Source organism: Lepidochelys olivacea, assembly GCF_965140295.1.
Source record: "Lepidochelys olivacea isolate rLepOli2 genome assembly, chromosome: 22".
Taxonomy (NCBI): Eukaryota; Metazoa; Chordata; order Testudines; family Cheloniidae; genus Lepidochelys; species Lepidochelys olivacea.
Window position 1 is genome coordinate 10,931,053 of NC_140432.1, and position 17,492 is coordinate 10,948,544.

Consider the following 17,492-nt stretch of genomic DNA (forward strand, 5'->3'; position numbering starts at 1 on the left):
GGAGATTGGGGACGAAGGCCCCAACTCAGCAAAGTCTTTAAGCATGTTCTCAACTGCAAGGGTACATTTACACTGCAGCTGGGAAGTGCAATTCCCAGTGCAAGTAGCCAGACACATGCTAGCTCTGCTCGAGCTAGCATGCTAAACATTGCAGGAAAGCCGTGGGCTAGCTGCCCGAGTACAGCCCCGTCCAAGAGCCGAGGTACACATTCAGTTGGCTAGCCTGAGCCTGTCTTTAAATCCCACTGAAGTCAATGGGATCTAAGCACATACTTCAGTGCTTTTCTGAACAGGGCCCTACGTCAGGGTCTTGTGTGTTCTGTTGAGGGCAGAGGAGGGGAAACAGCCTGTTCAGAGTCCCCCCTCTTAGAGGATGGGATATTTAGCCCCACAATCACACAGCCCATGCTGCCCACAGGCCATAACTGTCAAGATGCAGTCTTCATATTCAGTCTAGTTTTTCCTTTTTTAAAAACTTTCATCTCATTTTTCCCTATGAGCTACTCTAACCAATTCCTCCTCTGTGCTTATACCCTTGTATACGGACATTCCCCCTCCCTCCCACTCAGGCCCGATTCCCTACTGCCCGGCTCTTGAGGTCATTATTTATACCTGTGCAAAATAAGTGTAAATTGCTACCGTCCTGACTGGATGGCATGCGAAGCCCACTTTGCACAGGTGTGAGCGAGGAGGCCCGGTGCACGGTGGGGAGAGCAAGACCCTCCGTTGGCGAGTAACTTTTTCTATCTCTACGGGAATCACTCCTGCCAGCAACCCTGATCTTTGTGTTGCTTTATCTGAACTCTTTCCAGGCTGAAAGCAGTATCGTGGTTGTGATCATCACACCAGGGCTGCGGAGAGAAGGAGCATTCACACTCTGCTCCCTGATTTGGTGCCTTTGCACATGCAGATCACAGTGCTACCGATGCTCCTGTTTGGGGCTGATGTCCGACATGGCCAGCTTGTGCTTTGTTGGCTGCCCACTGTCACCATCGAGGGCCTGTCTTCTTTAGAGATTTGCCTCAAGGTAGCTACTTTGGTACAAACCCCTAATGTAGATGAGCTGCACTGGGGCCTGCACAGAGCAACATTGCAGTGGTGTGAGATTCGTTGTCTGCTGCGGCATTGCAGCTGCAGTTGAGTTTTGCATCAGAGTCGCTGCATCAATATGAACTTCCCCAACGTAGACAGACCCTGAGTCTCTTTCAGCCAAGAACCTTCACCAGGTACCTCCCTTCCACTCAGTGTCTGTGGTTTGGATTATTTTCCCCCTACTTATATTAGCTTGATATTTTCTCCAGCTGACTCTCACTTTGGCCATGGTTCCACTCCAGAAGACCCAGATCCTGCTGTGAGCCCCACCTGGATGCAAGATGTCTGACCACGCAGAGCTCACTGCAGCATTAGGGGCTAAGATTCTTTTGTTCTATTGCCCCTTCTTCTGAGACCCGTGTTGTCCCTTTACCAAGAGGTAGCAGAAGTCCGGATCCTTGCAAGCAGACTTTTTAGGAGGAGGAGGAGGAGGAGAAATCAGTGAAGTGGAGTTTGGGTATACACCCGTACACCAGTCCTGAACTAAGATGGTCAAACAGCATGCAGGGCAATCTCTTCTTTCAGGAATCTCAGCTCACCACCAATGCCCAGGGAGCAACTCTGCCTGAAGCACTGACTCCAGTCAGAGACCAAGGCACAGAGCAAACTCACACAGCTCCCTCTCTCCCCAATCTACCTCGACACACAACCGTGCTTAATCCCAAAAAAAGCACAACACAGCACATCTCCCCAGGAGTCAAAACTTGCTTGCACCCTAAGAAAAAAGAATTTTTAAAACTGCCCAACAGTGCCACCTGCTGGTGCCTTCCATAACAAAATTATTTCTCTGTCCTGGGCGTTCACAACTTCTTCTGCTTTAGGGCCAGGCTGTGTTTAGTCCCAGAACAGCTCACAAGAAAGGAGTGTGGGCAAGGAGTGTTCTCCTCCCTGGAGAACGGTCATAATTCCAGAAAGTAAGGGCTGCTCCCTGCAGCACTTCATTCCAAGACTGTGCAAATGCACTGAGTCCAGCTCCTATGCTGTGAGCAGATTGCTCAGCCTCTCTTGGCTTCGGGGAGGGGAATAAAAAGGGCCTCCCAAGGAAGATATTCCAAACAATTTACGACTCAATCAACCAACCCAAAAGGAGCATAAATGGAATTAGTTTTAATATTGTTAAGTTGCAAAAATACAGGCATATGTGCGTGCCAAAGCTAAAACGGATGCATACAGAGAGGGGAAACATATGGCTGCCCATCTGGTAAAAAGCGCATTGCTAGACCTTCCTACACTTCTCATTTACAACAAGAAGCGAAGTTAGCCAACAGAAATTTGCTTTGCAGAAACGTGCTAGGAACAGCTTGCTTGCCCATAACCGTTTTACTGAGCAAGATATGAATAACCTTGATTTCTCATCTCAGCCACCTCATACACACTCTTGGGGGATTAATTAGCCTCTAAACAGGTCTTCAGATGGGGAAACAGAGCACCTTGGAGATCGGAAGGCAAAAGAAACAGAGGCGGCGACAAGATGAGATGGCACAGCAGGTCAATATATTAGATGTCTCTCGTTAGTCATTTGCAATTGTGCCTGGTTTAGGTCACAAATGAGATTACTTTGGTGGGGCTCCACCGTATTTATTGCGGGCTGATTAGATATTAAAACAGCAAGTAGAAAGCCACTGCTGCTGCACAAGATTGGATCAGGAAAATCCCAGGGCTACAAAAGCAGAAGGAAGCAGGGTGGGTGCTTTCTGTACAGGTGCGGTCACCTAAAGCGAGCGATTGTATGTGGGGGAATTAGGAAAGGGGCAGTGTAATCTGGGATTGATACCCACTGGCAGAGCTGTATGGGGACCAGGTACTGAAAGAGCAGGGGGACTGAAGGGTATGACGGAAAACCTTTGCCAGAGCAGTTTGTGTCCCTGTGTGTCCAGCTGCTGATGGGGTCTGGGGTGCATCGGTAAAAAGGTGGGTGGGGGCTAGGGATGGAATGGCAGAGGGTGCTGTAGCTCAGATAGAATACATCAGCAAAGTTCAATGGCAGGGAGGATTATAACAGCGGGGGATGCTTTGGGTCAGGATTAAGGTGCAACTGAAATGCTGTGCAGGGTTGTTTGCCCCTCCCAGGGCCGAGCCCAAATTGAATTAGTGCAATCAGCCTGTCAAGTCAATGAGAACTGAAGGCTCAAAAAATTGTCAGTGCAGAGGCGAGAGGTCAGCAGCTGCCTGCTCAGGAGCCGACCCTAACTGTCGAGTGAAGACGCAGCAACGTTACAAAGATCTGCTAGCTGTCTCAATGCCTGGTGCCTTCGGAAGCTACAGATCCCACCAGCACATGCAAACTGTATTTCTCCTTCCTCCCCACGCCCAGGAATGAACAAAAAGAGTGACACTGTGTAATATAAATAGGAACAGGTGTGGTCTCTGACTGCAGAGAGACGGAAGAGCATGAAACATGGGAAAAAAGCAAGTTCTGTCCCCGACACATACAGCTGCAGAGCAGAGCAGTGGGAGTCACGGCTCCTGGGTTGTCTGCCAGTGGCCTCCTGTGTGGGACTTTGGGCAAGTCACTCTATATAAGCCTCATTCCCCCAGCTCTTATATGATATTTCTCTCCCTCCTGAGAGGGGCTGTGAGAGTGAACTCATTAACGTTTGGAGACGTCCTTGGATTTATCAAGTTTCAATAAGGTACCATTTTTGAGTGCTTCTGCATTTTCCAGTCCCATCGGCGAGCAGAAGTACACATGCCAAAGAAAGCCTGAGTACAGTTCTTCTCGGGATATTTACTACCTGTCCAAAACCCGGGATACGCTAGCATCTCCGGAGAGCGTTGGATCAAAGGGAATTCGGAAAGATCAGATCGGTTCCTGCCAGCGACCGAGAGCTCACAATTCCCAGCCATGCAGATGGGAATTAAGGATGCTCAGCACTTCGCAGGATCAGGCTCCGCATGCAATCGGAGACCAAATACCTGTCTCCAGCCATCACACTAAGAGACATGCTGTGCTCTCCCTTGATGAGAAGTGTGAGTAATAATTAAGATGTCTTCAAAGGGGCCTCCAGCCTAGATAAGACTTCACCTCTCCAGCAGAAGAATGACCCTGGTTATGCCAGTCTCGATACCTATGATTGCTATTTTAACCAGAGCATTTCGTCCCAGAAGTATTTTACAAAGGTTCCTTTATGGCCCGCATTATCTTAGTATTTGAGCAGCTCCCAGTCTTTAATGTAGCTCTGTCAGTACCCCCTGTAAGGCATGGCAGTGCTTTGATTCCCATTTTACAAATGGGAAACTGAGGCACGGACAGGCTAAGTGACTTGCCTACGGTCATCAAATCATAGAAGTGTAGGGCTGGAAGGAACCTCGCGAGGTCATCAAGTCCAGCCCCCTCACCGAGGCAGGACCAAGTAAACACCCCTGACAGGTGTCTGCCCAACCTGTTTTTAAAACCCCCCAGTGATGGGGATTTCACAACCTCACTTGAAAGCCTATTCCAGCGCTTATCTATCCTTACAGTAAGGAAGTTTTTCCTGATACCTGACTAAATTCTCCCTTGCCGCAGATTAAGCCCTGCGCCTCTTGTCCTACCTCCGCTCAAGAAGCTCACACAAGAAACCTGCAGCAGAGCGTGCAATTGAAGCCTGTTCTCTCATGTCCCCGATGAGGACTCTAACCATTGGACCATCCTGCCTCTCTGCAGCCCCAATTCAGGAACGCCTCCCTACTCAAGAAATCACTTAAGCACTTTCTTCACTTTGAGCACGTGCTCCCATTGAATTCAAAGGGACTTGAGCATGTCTTAAAATTAACCTTGTGCTTAAAGGCTTTCCTGACCTGGTGCCTATGAATGAACATTCAGTAGTTGAAAGAGGGGAGGGGGAAGGGAGACAGAAATACTTTGGAAGAAACATTTGCATGCAGCTAGATTTCCATTGGCCTCAAAACAAATAAATAAAAAAAATGAAGTAAAAGGAACAAAAAGCCACCCTCGCATGCATTTTCAAAAGTGCCTCGTGATTTCTGAGGTCTTAATTCTGGCGTTCCCAACTTGAGAGATTTTTAAAGGGCCTGATTCTCAGAGGGCAATGTGCTCAGGTGAAAATCAGGTCCCTGGAGTTGGACACCCAAAACCAGAGACATGCAAAATCACTAAGCCCTTCAGAAAATGAAGGCCTCTGTGTTTAAAGGCTGGGACAGAAACGGACAAAAGACAGGGAGTTAAAAAAATAAAAGCCATAAAAACAAAAGAAAAAAAGATAAAGATATCAGCTGAGTTGAGCGTTGATGGTCAGTCTGACCCTGGAATATCCCCAGCATTCCCTTTGCATCGTGACTTCAATGCTGTATTTCAGTTCCTTGGGGTTTTATGATTTTGTTTTTTTAAATCTTTCCATGTACAGTCTATAAAAAGTGAGTGGAAGCATTTACCAGAAGCCAAGATGCCTTTAAAAAGATCTTCAGGCTTATATAAATATGTATTTAGGATCAACTAAATACATACTGGGGATTTCAAACATTTGTAAAGATGTCTTTCTTCACTGGTTGCAGAGAGAAATTGGTTTGTGTATTATACAGCCGCACTTGTTACATGTATTTTGTTTTGCACTGACTATGCTTTAGTGCAGATAGTAATGGTTCTGTACATATATGATACACGTTTTGCTACACATTATCCATGTTTTGTTGTGTGTTTATGCTGTACATATGTCAGTAGATATGTTACATGCCTTTGGCATGAATCAGGTGCTTTGTATAATTTGAAATATGTCTTACACATGTTTTGCATGTTGGCATGTGTGTCATACATTAAATTCTTCTCTCCAGTAACATCAGTTTACCTCTACTATATATCTGGTAAATAACACTATTAGTTACTTTACATTTACACTGGTGTAACTTGAGAGAGGAATTTACTGTACGACATGCATACCAAAATGCATGTAACAATTGTTCCAAATTACATAACGTAAGCATGCCAACACATGTATACAATTCATGCCAAAAGCATGTAATATATCTACCAATATACATACTGTAAAAATGTAGTCCTGACAGTTATGGTATATGTACTATGTGTGTTTCTGATATGTTCATCATACATGCTCTGGTACATGATTCATTTACGTGGCAAGCATTATTCCCATAATTCCACCTACGCTATGCACATACGTACCATGGCTGGATGGGCTAATTTTGTGTTGACTCTCACTCCTTATTCAATCCCATTGGCCCCAAAACTTCCAGATCTGCCTGGCAGTTTAAGTAATAAGTACCCGATCTTTGGCAGTATATTCTCCATGGGCGATTGGGGGGATACATACAGGTCAGACATGCCAAAGTAGGGTCTGGTAGGATAGTGTCTCTGAGGAGAAGCAGGTGATTTACGATGGTCAGTCACAGAGTGACGAGATGAAAGAACAAACCTATTATGCTAAGCAGGAGCCCTGAATACTGCAATCAAGTAGTATAAAGAGCCAAGAGAAAGAGGATCCTGCTGGTGCTTGGAATAGATACTGCATGGCCATGCGCTTAAGGCACATGTCTGTAAGATCCGGCCTGATGTTTTAGGAGGGAAGAGCTAAAAGGAGGGTTGGTCTCGATGCAAAGCAAGCTGGGGAGCAGGTGCAGGGCTGCCGTGAGGCACAGCAGAGATGACTGAATAGAGCTAGGAGATTTAGAGCAGCACTGCAGGAGAGCCAGGAGCGAACAAAAGCGGGTGTTACTGCCAGCACAAACTGACTGGGCCGCTGGTCAGCAGCAGCAGCAGATGGACGTATGGCTTTGGCAGCTCCCGTCAGTGGCAGGGAGGCCTTTGTCTGCAGTGCACAGTAAATCAGGTGCCTTCGCTGTAAATGTTTTCACCTGCTCTCTTCTCAACAAGGATGGCAAGAATTATGCCAGCTCCATGGTTCAGTAAGACACAGTGGGGAAGTATGGTGGTGCGGTCCGGTATGCCGTACCAGCAGATATTTATAGCCGGTACGCCATACTGGAAAGACACAGGAGGAGCAGACCTAGCCTGCCCCCAGCCCTTCCACACAGCTGCATCTAGCATCTCCTATCTGGGGTCTGTACAGCAGCCCTGCTGGAGGACAGGGCTCTACTCCCCCCTTTAGCTGGTGTAGCATACTGGTAAGAAATAAATTCTGCTTGCACTACCGGTAACAGGAGACAGAGGCTTTCACCTCTAAGAGACTGGCTGGTTCTTGTAGCTGTCCCTAGATGAACATTTGGGGGTCTGAAGGAATCAGTCCAGTTCTTGGTCTACAGCAGAAAAAACACTGGCACTTACAGCCCCTTGTTGACAGTCACAGCAGTGTGACCAGCCCTGAATGGGACATGGAGGCTGTATTACTCTCTCACGCATAGGGGAGTTCTGCCAGGGAAGGGCAGAGACATATTGGCAGGATGTCATGGGGAACACCATACCACACTGCTGATGCTCTTTAGATAAACAGGGAACTTTTGTCACTATAGCATCTTTTATGAGAACTAAATCTACTTAAACAGCTAAAACAACTAAACAGACATTGGGCCAAACTCCCCTCCAGTACATCCCTAAGGAAGCCATTGGGGTGCATAACCAAGGCCAGAATTTGGCTTTATAGACATAGCATATCTAAGAACTGTATCAGTCGTATTACTACTGACGAGTTTTCAGAGCACTGGAAAGGGACGGATTTAGCCATGTAGATTCATGCACGCAGCTGAGCCTCCACACACCTTGTTAATGTATGTCTCCCTCCTTCACGCTTAGCTATACAGAAAGCACTTTGTTACAACTGTGAGGCATCTGTAAGTACAAATAAATAATGTGAACTCAGATAATGTGAACTCAGGAGTCAGTGAATCAGTGCATCACTGGTCCAGCTAGCTCAATACCAAGGCTTTGGCAGTGGTCAGGACCCACTGTTTTAAAACAAGGTTGCTGCTCCATCCCACTATATAGATATCTGGCCAATTATGGAACATTGGGGATAAAGAAGAGGAAATCTTTTCCTTACTCCTGAAGCAATCAGCTTAATCCAGAAGCATGAGATCTGACTAGCTGATATAACCGATTAGCTTATGTAAGTGCAATGCTAAGTCTGATTCAGCCCTTTTTAAAATCCACCCACACTACCCCAATGAGGCTGCTAAAGATGTCGAGGAGACATCATCTGGGCATCACTGGCCGATGTAGCCTTGGTCACGCTCAGTAAGAACCGCTGAAGACAGAACCAGGCTTGATTCTCCTCTTACATCAGTGTCACCCTGGCATCATTCCATTGAGGTCAACGGAGTTACTCCAGATTTACACCAGTGTGAGTGGGATCAGAATCAGGTTCTTTGGGCTTCCTGACCTTGGGCCATGGCGTTTGTTTGAAAGTGAGACAACGTTGCCATTAGCAGCGTTCACTTGGAGAGGAGGCATTCCCCTGCCGCTGCGTACCTGCCTCTTAATGCTTACTGGATACCCAAAGCCAGGCATCAATATCAAATGCATTCCTAACTCCAAAAGCTTCAGATACACCCGCCCGCATTCTGGCCTGAAAAACACAGTAATAGGAGGAGGAAGAGCAGAACAGCTCAATTAACCCAGGAACTAGCCCCCCTTTCCTCTCTGGAGATGGGGATTGACAAGCAGGGGTCCTATTCTCCTGCTGCAGGATCTGAGCAAATACCACTGCCTGCAATGATAATGATGATTATTTGTACTACAATAACACCTAGAGCTTCCAACCAAGACCAGGGTTTCGTTGTGCTAGACGCTGTACAGAGACATTGTAAGAGACCGCCCCTTCACTGAAGACTCTACAGTCTAAATAGAGAAGACAAAGGTTAGAAGAATGGAAATATTAGAATTCCTGTTTTACAAATGGGGAAACTGAGGCAGCGAGCAGTGACATGAATCACCCAGGGAGAAGAGGAGGTACTTGAACCCAGATCTTCTGAGTCTCAGCACAAGAGTCTTTTATACCCTGCCTGGAGAGATCTGGGACCTAAGCTTAGTTACGAGAGAAAGGCTATGTCTACACTACACAGCTTTTAGTGACATGGCTGCATCTCCACAGCCATACCGCTAAAAGTCGCGCCATGTAGCAGCTGTTTATCGGCTCTCCTGCCGACAAAAAACGCCTACCCCCAACGAGCGGCATTTGCGTTGTCGGCTGCCGACAACGCACTGTTCACACTGGCACCTGTCACGGTAAAACTTGTGTCTTTTTTTGGGGACGGGGGGTTAACACGGCTGAAGGACAAACGTTTTGTCATTCAATCGCCAGCGTAGACATAGCCAACATTAGTGTGCTGCAGTCAAATACTGCAGTCAAACACATGACACAAAGACACCGCATCGCTCACTGCCGGACAGCTTCCATTTCAGGACTTGGGGGAGAAACGAGAATTATGCTCCACGTTAAGAGATGAGATGCAGCTGCAGAGGTGGATGGGCCAGGGTAGCAAGGTTTGAACTGCAGGTCAGGACTGTTTTAGATACTTCAGCCAAGCTGGGCGGATGCAGGTTGTTTACATCACCTCCAGTCAGCGCTATTAGCCCTTTACCTACAGGAGTTCTGAAGTGGCAATGTCCTTTTACTTCGGTTTCCCGCTGTGCTAAGACATGGTGCGCCTCGTGGTGTGAACTGTCGTTAAAAAAATATGCTTCACGATTCATAGTAAAGTGAATGCAGCTGCCAGGCCATGTCAAAGGTAGAAAAGCAACATGACGTGTTGATTGCCCATGATTGCTTGTATTTTTAACGGCCCAGTGCATCAAAAGGAGTAACTGGAGAACATGCGTGCGCGTGTGTGTGTGTGGATGTCAATTTACACATGACACACGTGCACATACATTCTCAGTGTTCACATTGGTGGTTGTGACCCTTGGTGCCAACTTGCAGAGGAAACAGGGTGCATAAGGTTGTACAAGGATCCCTGGGTCAGATATTGGCATAACAGTCCACTGAAGGGTGGCGTGTGAGGTCTCTGCTGAGAGTCAGTTTCCCACTTGTCGTCACAATCACTGCAAAGTGTATGGGCGGATAATGTTTAAGGAGTTACGTACCTATACTGAAAATGATGTTCTTCAGGTCTTGGGGTTACGGCAGATCACTAGGAGGTGACGTACCTTGGAGATGTTCCTATCAGGCAGGAAGTAACTGACACCAATCTCCCTGTCTGGCCACTTGTGTATCGAACGCCTATTTGCATATTGAGCCAGGTGCAAACTGAGAGAGTAAAATCTACAAGAAAGGAATTCTACTGGAAGAAACAAATAGCGGCAGGGGGAGGGGTTACCTGTTTTTGAAAAAGACAAAGGATAAGTCTGGTATATTTTGGAGTGCAAAGCAACACATGGAATCCTTCACCTAGTACAAGGATGGGCAAATTTTTGGCCCGAGGGCAACATCAGGGTGGCGAAATGGTATGGAGGGCTGGGTAGGGAAGGCTGTTTCTCCCCAAACAGCCTGCCCCCTGACTGCCCCCCTCAGAACAACTCCCCCTGCTCCTTGTCCCCTGACTGCCCCCTCCCGGGACCCGCCCCCTGAAAGGACCCCTGGGACCTCCAACCCATCCATCCCTCCCCCACTCCTTGTCCCTGACCGCCCCCCTTCCAGGACCCCCATCCCTAACTGCTCCCCCAGGGCCCCACCCTCTATCCAACCCTCCCTGCTCCCTGTCCCCCCCAAACCCTGGGACCCCCCCTCCAAACTACCCTCCCTGCTTCCTGTCTCCTGACCGCCCCCCCTCCCCGACCCGAACCTCTGCCCCATCCAACCGCCCCCTGTGCTCTGACTGCCTCCCGGCACCTCCTGCCCTCCCCCCATCCCCTTACCCTTACCAGGGCGCTCAGAGCGGCAGGACAGGCTTATTGGAAAGCCTGGGAGGTGGGCGGGCACAAGCCATGCTGCCCGCACAGCGGCATAACTGCGGGGGAGGGGGAACAGTGGGGGAGGGGCCAGGGGCAAGCCCCCCCCGGCCAGGAGCTCAGGGCCTGGGCCAGATGTGGCCCACGGGCCATAGTTTGCCCACCCCTGACCTAGGAGGCAAAGTGACCATATTCACGTCTCATGAAAGAAGGCTCACAGCCAGCGTGGCTGTGAAGCACTGCAGGGACTTTGGGCGAGCAATTCTTTACTAGACAGGAGAGTATCTGGTTAATTAAATCTAGGCTCTAGAGTGCGTGTTTTGATTTGATTTTGTAATCGTTTGTTTCCAAGACTTCTACTTGCTACCATTTGAATCTCTGTGCTTTGTTAAATAATGTTATACTTGACGTCACTATAAACTAATCTAAGTGCTGTAATTTAAGCGGAGCAGTGATCTAATGGGGAACTGGTAAGCTGGGCTGTCCTCTTTCTTTGGAAGCAGCGGATCAATGAATACTGCAAGTGTCCAGCGGACCAGGGGCTGGACAGTCCAGGGAGATGCTCGGAGGCCTCCGGGGTCAGACTGTGACAACAGGGCCTGCAAGGCCAGGAGGGGAGGCTTGGGTTTGCCATGACCGGTGCTGTTGGGAAGCACACCCACAACAGGCAGACACACACACACTAAGGGCAGGTGGTAGCAAGATGCCACCCAGCCCTGAGTACCCCTGGGAAGCATCACAGAAGTACAATATTCAGCAGGTTTATGAATACACAGAGAAAAACAACCTGTAAAACAACCCGACAGTCAGAGTTCTAAGCAAAGAGTGAGCTCTAGTGGTTAAAGCAGAAGACTGGGAATTGGGATTCCAGGGTTTCATCCCCAGCACTGACTTTGTGTGTATCCTTGGGCAAGTCACTTCGTCGCTCCATGCCTCAGTTTCCCCCTTTGTACAATGAAGGTCATGGCACTGACACTGTGTCTCTGGGGGATAGAGGGGCTTCATTCACTAGTGTCTGTAAAATGCTTCGGGATGCTGGGACAGAAGGGGCTAGCAACATGCAGCGTATTATTGTTATGAATAATAACTCCTCGTCCCTCACCCCATTATGGGAGCGAATCCCTCCTGCTTGCTAAGCAGGAGCTTGGAAGCTTCACCCAGGAAACAAACATCTAAATATTTAAGACTTTTGTGTTTATTTAGCCTCTTTCACCCACAGACCTCAAAGATTTTTACAATCATTAATCACTTACACCTTGCAGTGTCCCTCAAAAGTAGGCAAGTGCCAGGATCTCCATTGTACAGTTGAGGAAACTGAGGCACAGCAAAGTTAAGTAACTAGCCCCACGCAAGTTCCATGATGGCCATTTTACACATGGGGAAACTGAGGCACAGAGGAGTTAAGTAACTTGCCCAATGCCACGCAGCAAATCAGGCAGAGCCCTACACGGATCCTATGAGTCCTGACTCCTGGTGCCATTCCTTCACTACAATTCCAGGAACACTATCAGGAACCAAGGACTAAGGGCAAAGGCTCATAGAGAGAGAAATACACAGGAAGAAAAACTGAGCAATCCCTCCTGTGGCCAGTCCCCTATTGCATTTGAGTGTATCTGTTCAGAACCATCGCAGATGCCCGAAGTCCCCCTGACCATCTGAAGGCATCCTCTTACCTTTTCCAGACAGGTGCCTCCATGTCACCGTAGGCTCTGGTCTCCCAAAGGCCAGGCACATGAGAGTTACGCTGCTACCTTCGTTCACCGTGATGTCTGATGAGATGTTTATAATCTGGGGAGGAACTAGATGAAAGAGAGAGAAAGAGAGAGAGAATGAGGAGAAATTCATGAGAACTGTGTTTCATCCAATGCTCTGCCATGCACATACACACAGCGGGATCCCTAATGCTTGGCAATCTCAAGCCTTCCACTCTGGTACAGCACGTCTGAAGTGGCTCAGGGCTGAATTATGCAGGTTCAAAGAGATTGGAGCAAACCACATTCCTAGTGCTTCCCCTACTACGCTTGGGATGTCTCTACTGAAGTGTCAATGCAATGCCAGCTGTTCAAAGGCCCTCCTCATGCATGCTGCCCCCACTCAGGAGCTACAGCCTCATTCCACAGCCCAAAGCACTGACATATTCCACCATCCCAGAAGAGAACCCTCCTACTTTCCAAGTACCCCTTGTTTCTAAAAGAGACGTGCTGGACACTGGAGGAGCTTGGCCATTTGCATCCAGCTGGTTTGCACATCCCACAGTTTGAAATGCCCTCTCTTTTTGCAAAGTTTTAATAGCATAGAGCAGTCAACTTACTACAACAAAAAAAACACGACACTGCTACCAAACATTGGTCAGTAGAGCATTGAGGGATTAGCTTAAACAACTGAAATCTGTCTGGGCTCATCACATAAAGCACATTTTGTAGTGATCGGAGATGAACCCGAAACAAGCCTCCTGATCTCATCACCATAGAACAAGATTTCACAGCTTGGCCCAGGGGTCTCTTCCTGGCAGAATATAACCCCTTGGGACGCTTTTAGGGCCTGATCTAAAGCCCATCGAAGTCAGTGGAATTTCTATGCACTGTGGATCAGGCCCTTACAGTGCTAGCCATAGTTACTGCCTTTGGGTGGTACATGGGGCCCACAAGCGCTCTGGGTGCTTTGCAGACAGGTGGGAAGACAGGCTTGTGCCCTGCAAGATTTACAGTCTGCAGATGGTGTTTTAAGAAAGGGGAAAGAGATGGAATGGAAGACAAGATTTTCCCTGCCCCTCCCACCCTTTTGCTAATTATGATTTGGGTCTTTTTTTTTCTTTAAATGCTCAGCCCTCTTGCTCTAAGGTGCTGTTCTTGCTGCTTATGAGCCTTGTCCGTTTGCTGTTGGGTTTGTAACCCAGGTCTGTAGGCTTTTTAAATTTCCCAACTTGCTTTTTAAATCCTTGTCCATGTCTAGGCGGTTACTGGTGTAGCTCTGTCCATGCAGAGAAGGGATGGGTTTTGTTTTTTTTTTCAAACCACGCCCTACTGATTTGATATGGGACACAGCCCAGGACCTCAGACACCTGGTATCCTCCCTGCCATAGAATGAGTGCTTGGGAGTAGCACAATTCCCCACCCTACCCACCTGAAAATGGAAAGCCTGAGATGGTCTTTTCAGATGACCCTTTCCCCTCCCAGAGCCCCCATCCTCTTCCACCTCCCTCAGCTATTCACAGAGAAAAAGCACTCAAATCCCTTTCAGCTGTTACCTCTAAACCAGCTGTGTGACTCCTTTCTTGCCCTGGGAATTCAGGTCCTGTCTGCTTTGCAGCCTGCCTGCTCCTGGATTCAGTGCCACGCTCTTGTCTGGCAGTCCAGGGCTACAGCACCACCACAAGTCCTAAGGTTGTGGAGACCACCCCAGAAGACCCCTTCTCACAGCCTAGGCATGAGGTCATGCAGGGATTATCCCCATTCCTTCATGATCTGAGCACACCAGAGCCATTCCTTTATTCATCGCTGCCTGGCTCTCTGCAATGAAGTTATGCACCTAATGGCAAACTCATGTCTCACCCAGCAAACACAGCAGCTAGGCACCACACTTCAAAGCTCGCCTACTTCCAGACCCACCTCTCTCATCAGCAAGCCTAATTTCTGTTTTCTACGCCTCTTAAAGAAACAATGTCCAAAACATTATCCCAGAGAAACCCAAGGCTGAACCCTCTTGATTTAAGGGAGGGCACTGTCAAGTCTTTCAACACTGCCTCTGTAGCTCAAGCTGTAGCAGCTCACGCTTTAAACTCTGGAGGTCACTGGTTCAGTCCCCACTGTGGCAGTTATTAAAGAGGTAGCTGAAGAAAATGGGGCTTGAGCTGTGTGGAATGAATTTTGTAGGGCAGAGTTTTTCAATGTGGGGGTCAGGTGAGGCTGCTGAGAGAGGGGCTGTAACCACCCTGCCCTTTCCATATTGCTGCGGAGGAGGTGGTCCCAGCTAGACCCTGGCTAGATGGGAGGGAAGTCCTGAAGTAGACAAGGCTTCATGGTAGTAACTGGTTCAGTTCTGCACTGCTAATTCTAGGGGATAAGCTGCTACCTACGTGTGGTGTCAGGAGCGCCTAGACATTTTGGAGAGGTTATTAATTATGTAGCAATCCAAATAAACAAACAAGAGATTGGCCAGAAAAGGAGCCAGGGAGCTGGAGTGAAGCACTGGACTCAGTTTCCAGCTCGGCCACAGATGCCCTGGCTGACCCCTGGCAAGTCACTCAGGCCAAATTTTTCAGAAGGGACCCCTGATGTTTTATGCCCAACCCTGAAGCGCCCAAGGGTGCTAAAAACCCACAGCTCCAAGGAACAGCCTGTGAGAGCTGGAAGACCTCTGCCTACCCCCAGGGGTACGCATACCCCTGGCTGAGAGCCACTCCATGTGAAAATTAGGCCCTAAACTTGGGCAGCCCAAGATGGGGTCCCCCAGACTTAAAGGCCACTTTTGAAAACTGGGGCCTTCATCCTCTTTTGTGAATCCCCAATGTTCAGAAAGGCCAAGAGTTGTACAGAGGAGGAAGCTGAAGCATCATTTGGAGAGAAAGGGAGCGAGTGTGTCTTGTGTGTGTCTTTGGTTTCTGAGCCCTTTTGGGTACCCACATTTCAAGCTTCTCCTCACAACCATGAGGACTGGGGTTTTCTGTTCGAGAGTCCCCACCATAATCCCTTGGTCCAGGCGCTGAGGCTGTAAGTAAATGACCAAATATGGCGAGACTCCCGGTAACATTTTACGGGGTGGCAATGCTCTCTCTCTCTCTCTGGACCTCAGTCTGCCCTTATGGCTCTGCCCACAGGGAGTTGGTGAGGATAACTTCCTTCAAGTTTGTGGGCCCCTCAGACACTACAGCAATGAAGGCAAGCACCCAGCTAACCAGGCAGGTTATTCAAAATGTTCATTTAGGAAAGCTTCATTCTGTGATGCTGCAAAGCAGCGGGTGGTTGGAGGGAAGATCTCCCGCCGTGTGGAGGTTGAGTTCTGACTCTCCCCTCTCAACTGCTGGGAGCAGGAAGAATTAGAGAGCTGTTCACAATGCCTTGAATTTGCTCGGGGAAAGATCTTTAGTTTTCAATCCCCACTCTGCTGCTGGCGATATAAAGCCTGGCAGATTTAAAGGATGGCTGACATCTCATGGCAAGCTGAAAAACATCCGACGAGGAAATTATTCAGCCCCCTCCGTCCTAAATTTTCTGTATTTCTCTTCACTGGCTCTTTATTACAAAGGACACTGGCGTGAAAACGTGTTCTTCAAGGATTCATCTGTGTCTCTGCTGTTTATTCCCCACCTGAAATCATAATCTCCTGTATGCGCCTTCACAGCTGGTTGCTATGGAAGTGATTATGTCCTTGGTATCTTTCGCTCCCACCATAAAGCAGGGGAGGAAGAAGCTAGTTCAAGGAGAGGATGAATGGTCTCTGCCAGGGCAGTACTGAAGTCTGTTAAAGGCACTGTATAAGGAGCATGGCATGACTGAATAGTTTTGTGGTTTATATTTAAATGAAGAAGATTATCCAGGATTACACAGGCCTACATGGAACATAAACTTCCATTTAAGCACAGGTAACTGTGATCCATCCTGCATGGAGGAGGTGACGTGTAAGTTCCACAATCTAGCCCTCGCGTAGTATGTTATTTGAGACAGGGACTGTCTCTTGAATATGAACTGCTCGTAGCACAGCGGGGCCCTGAGCTTGGTTACACCTAACTCCTAGGAAAGCCAGACTCCTTTGAGGTGGTGAGTCTGCCGAGAGGTTTGCATTATGCAGTGCACAGCTAAATCCCCGCCCTTGGGCAGCAGCACCCAGAACCCTGCTGCTTTATATCATGTCATGTCAGCTCAGATCCTGTTATATTTATGATTGCATCTCGCCCCTGTGTTGTATTTTGTGGAGAGAGATGATAGGGAATGAGAACAAATGATTATGAATTATAGGGATATAAATACATGCCATGATGCTGATGACATCACAAACTACTCGCGCTTTGCTCTGGTGGTTTATAATGATTGTTTCCAGAGCATCTCCTGGCACGTTTATTTATAGCCTTATTCACAGTTTCCCTCATCTTAATGTGCACAAGGCATAGAGTCTATTACACACTGAAGAAGAAGGGGTTACTTCTTGCCCATCCTTCCCCTGGCATCTCCCTTGGCTCTCTTTCCAGTGTCCGTTGGGCAAGGTACTGGCTTGATGGCTCCGGAGATTGGAAACCCTCTCCCCCCACATCCTCCCACCCTGACTTGAGTCTTTCTGGTCTGTTCCCTTTTTAGCCTCTGCTGAGCCTGCTGGCCAATGCCTGTCACAGTGGTGCTTTTGTGACATGCACACTCAGAAATGGGCCGAGGATGGCAAATTAATTTCACTCAGGGCAGGCATTTCTGGCCATTAACCTGGGCTGGATCTGAACCACTGACTTAGAGATGAAAGCACCTGTTACCATCTAATGCATGGCCCTACCACCTCACTCCTATTCTATTAGCACCTGCTTGTTCCACTGTCTCACTAACTCCCTCTTGCCCCTTTGCTTTAGTATCAGCTCCTCCTCCTCTTTCTTCAGTCTTGACCCTCTCTTTCCTGCTGCTAC

At 48.3% G+C, this 17,492-nt stretch overlaps 1 protein-coding gene across 4 annotated transcripts in view; it reads right to left on the reverse strand.

Annotated features, from left to right (window-relative positions):
* The window catches only part of LOC311511395 (opioid-binding protein/cell adhesion molecule homolog), a 705,875-nt gene that overhangs the window by 74,808 nt on the left and 613,575 nt on the right, over positions 1-17,492 (reverse strand). For all 4 annotated transcript variants that reach the window (XM_084611958.1, XM_084611956.1, XM_084611957.1 and 1 more), the window contains one exon: positions 12,562-12,687. In XM_084611958.1, the coding sequence (XP_084468084.1) occupies positions 12,562-12,687 (126 nt within the window). The remainder of the gene's footprint in view (positions 1-12,561; positions 12,688-17,492) is intronic.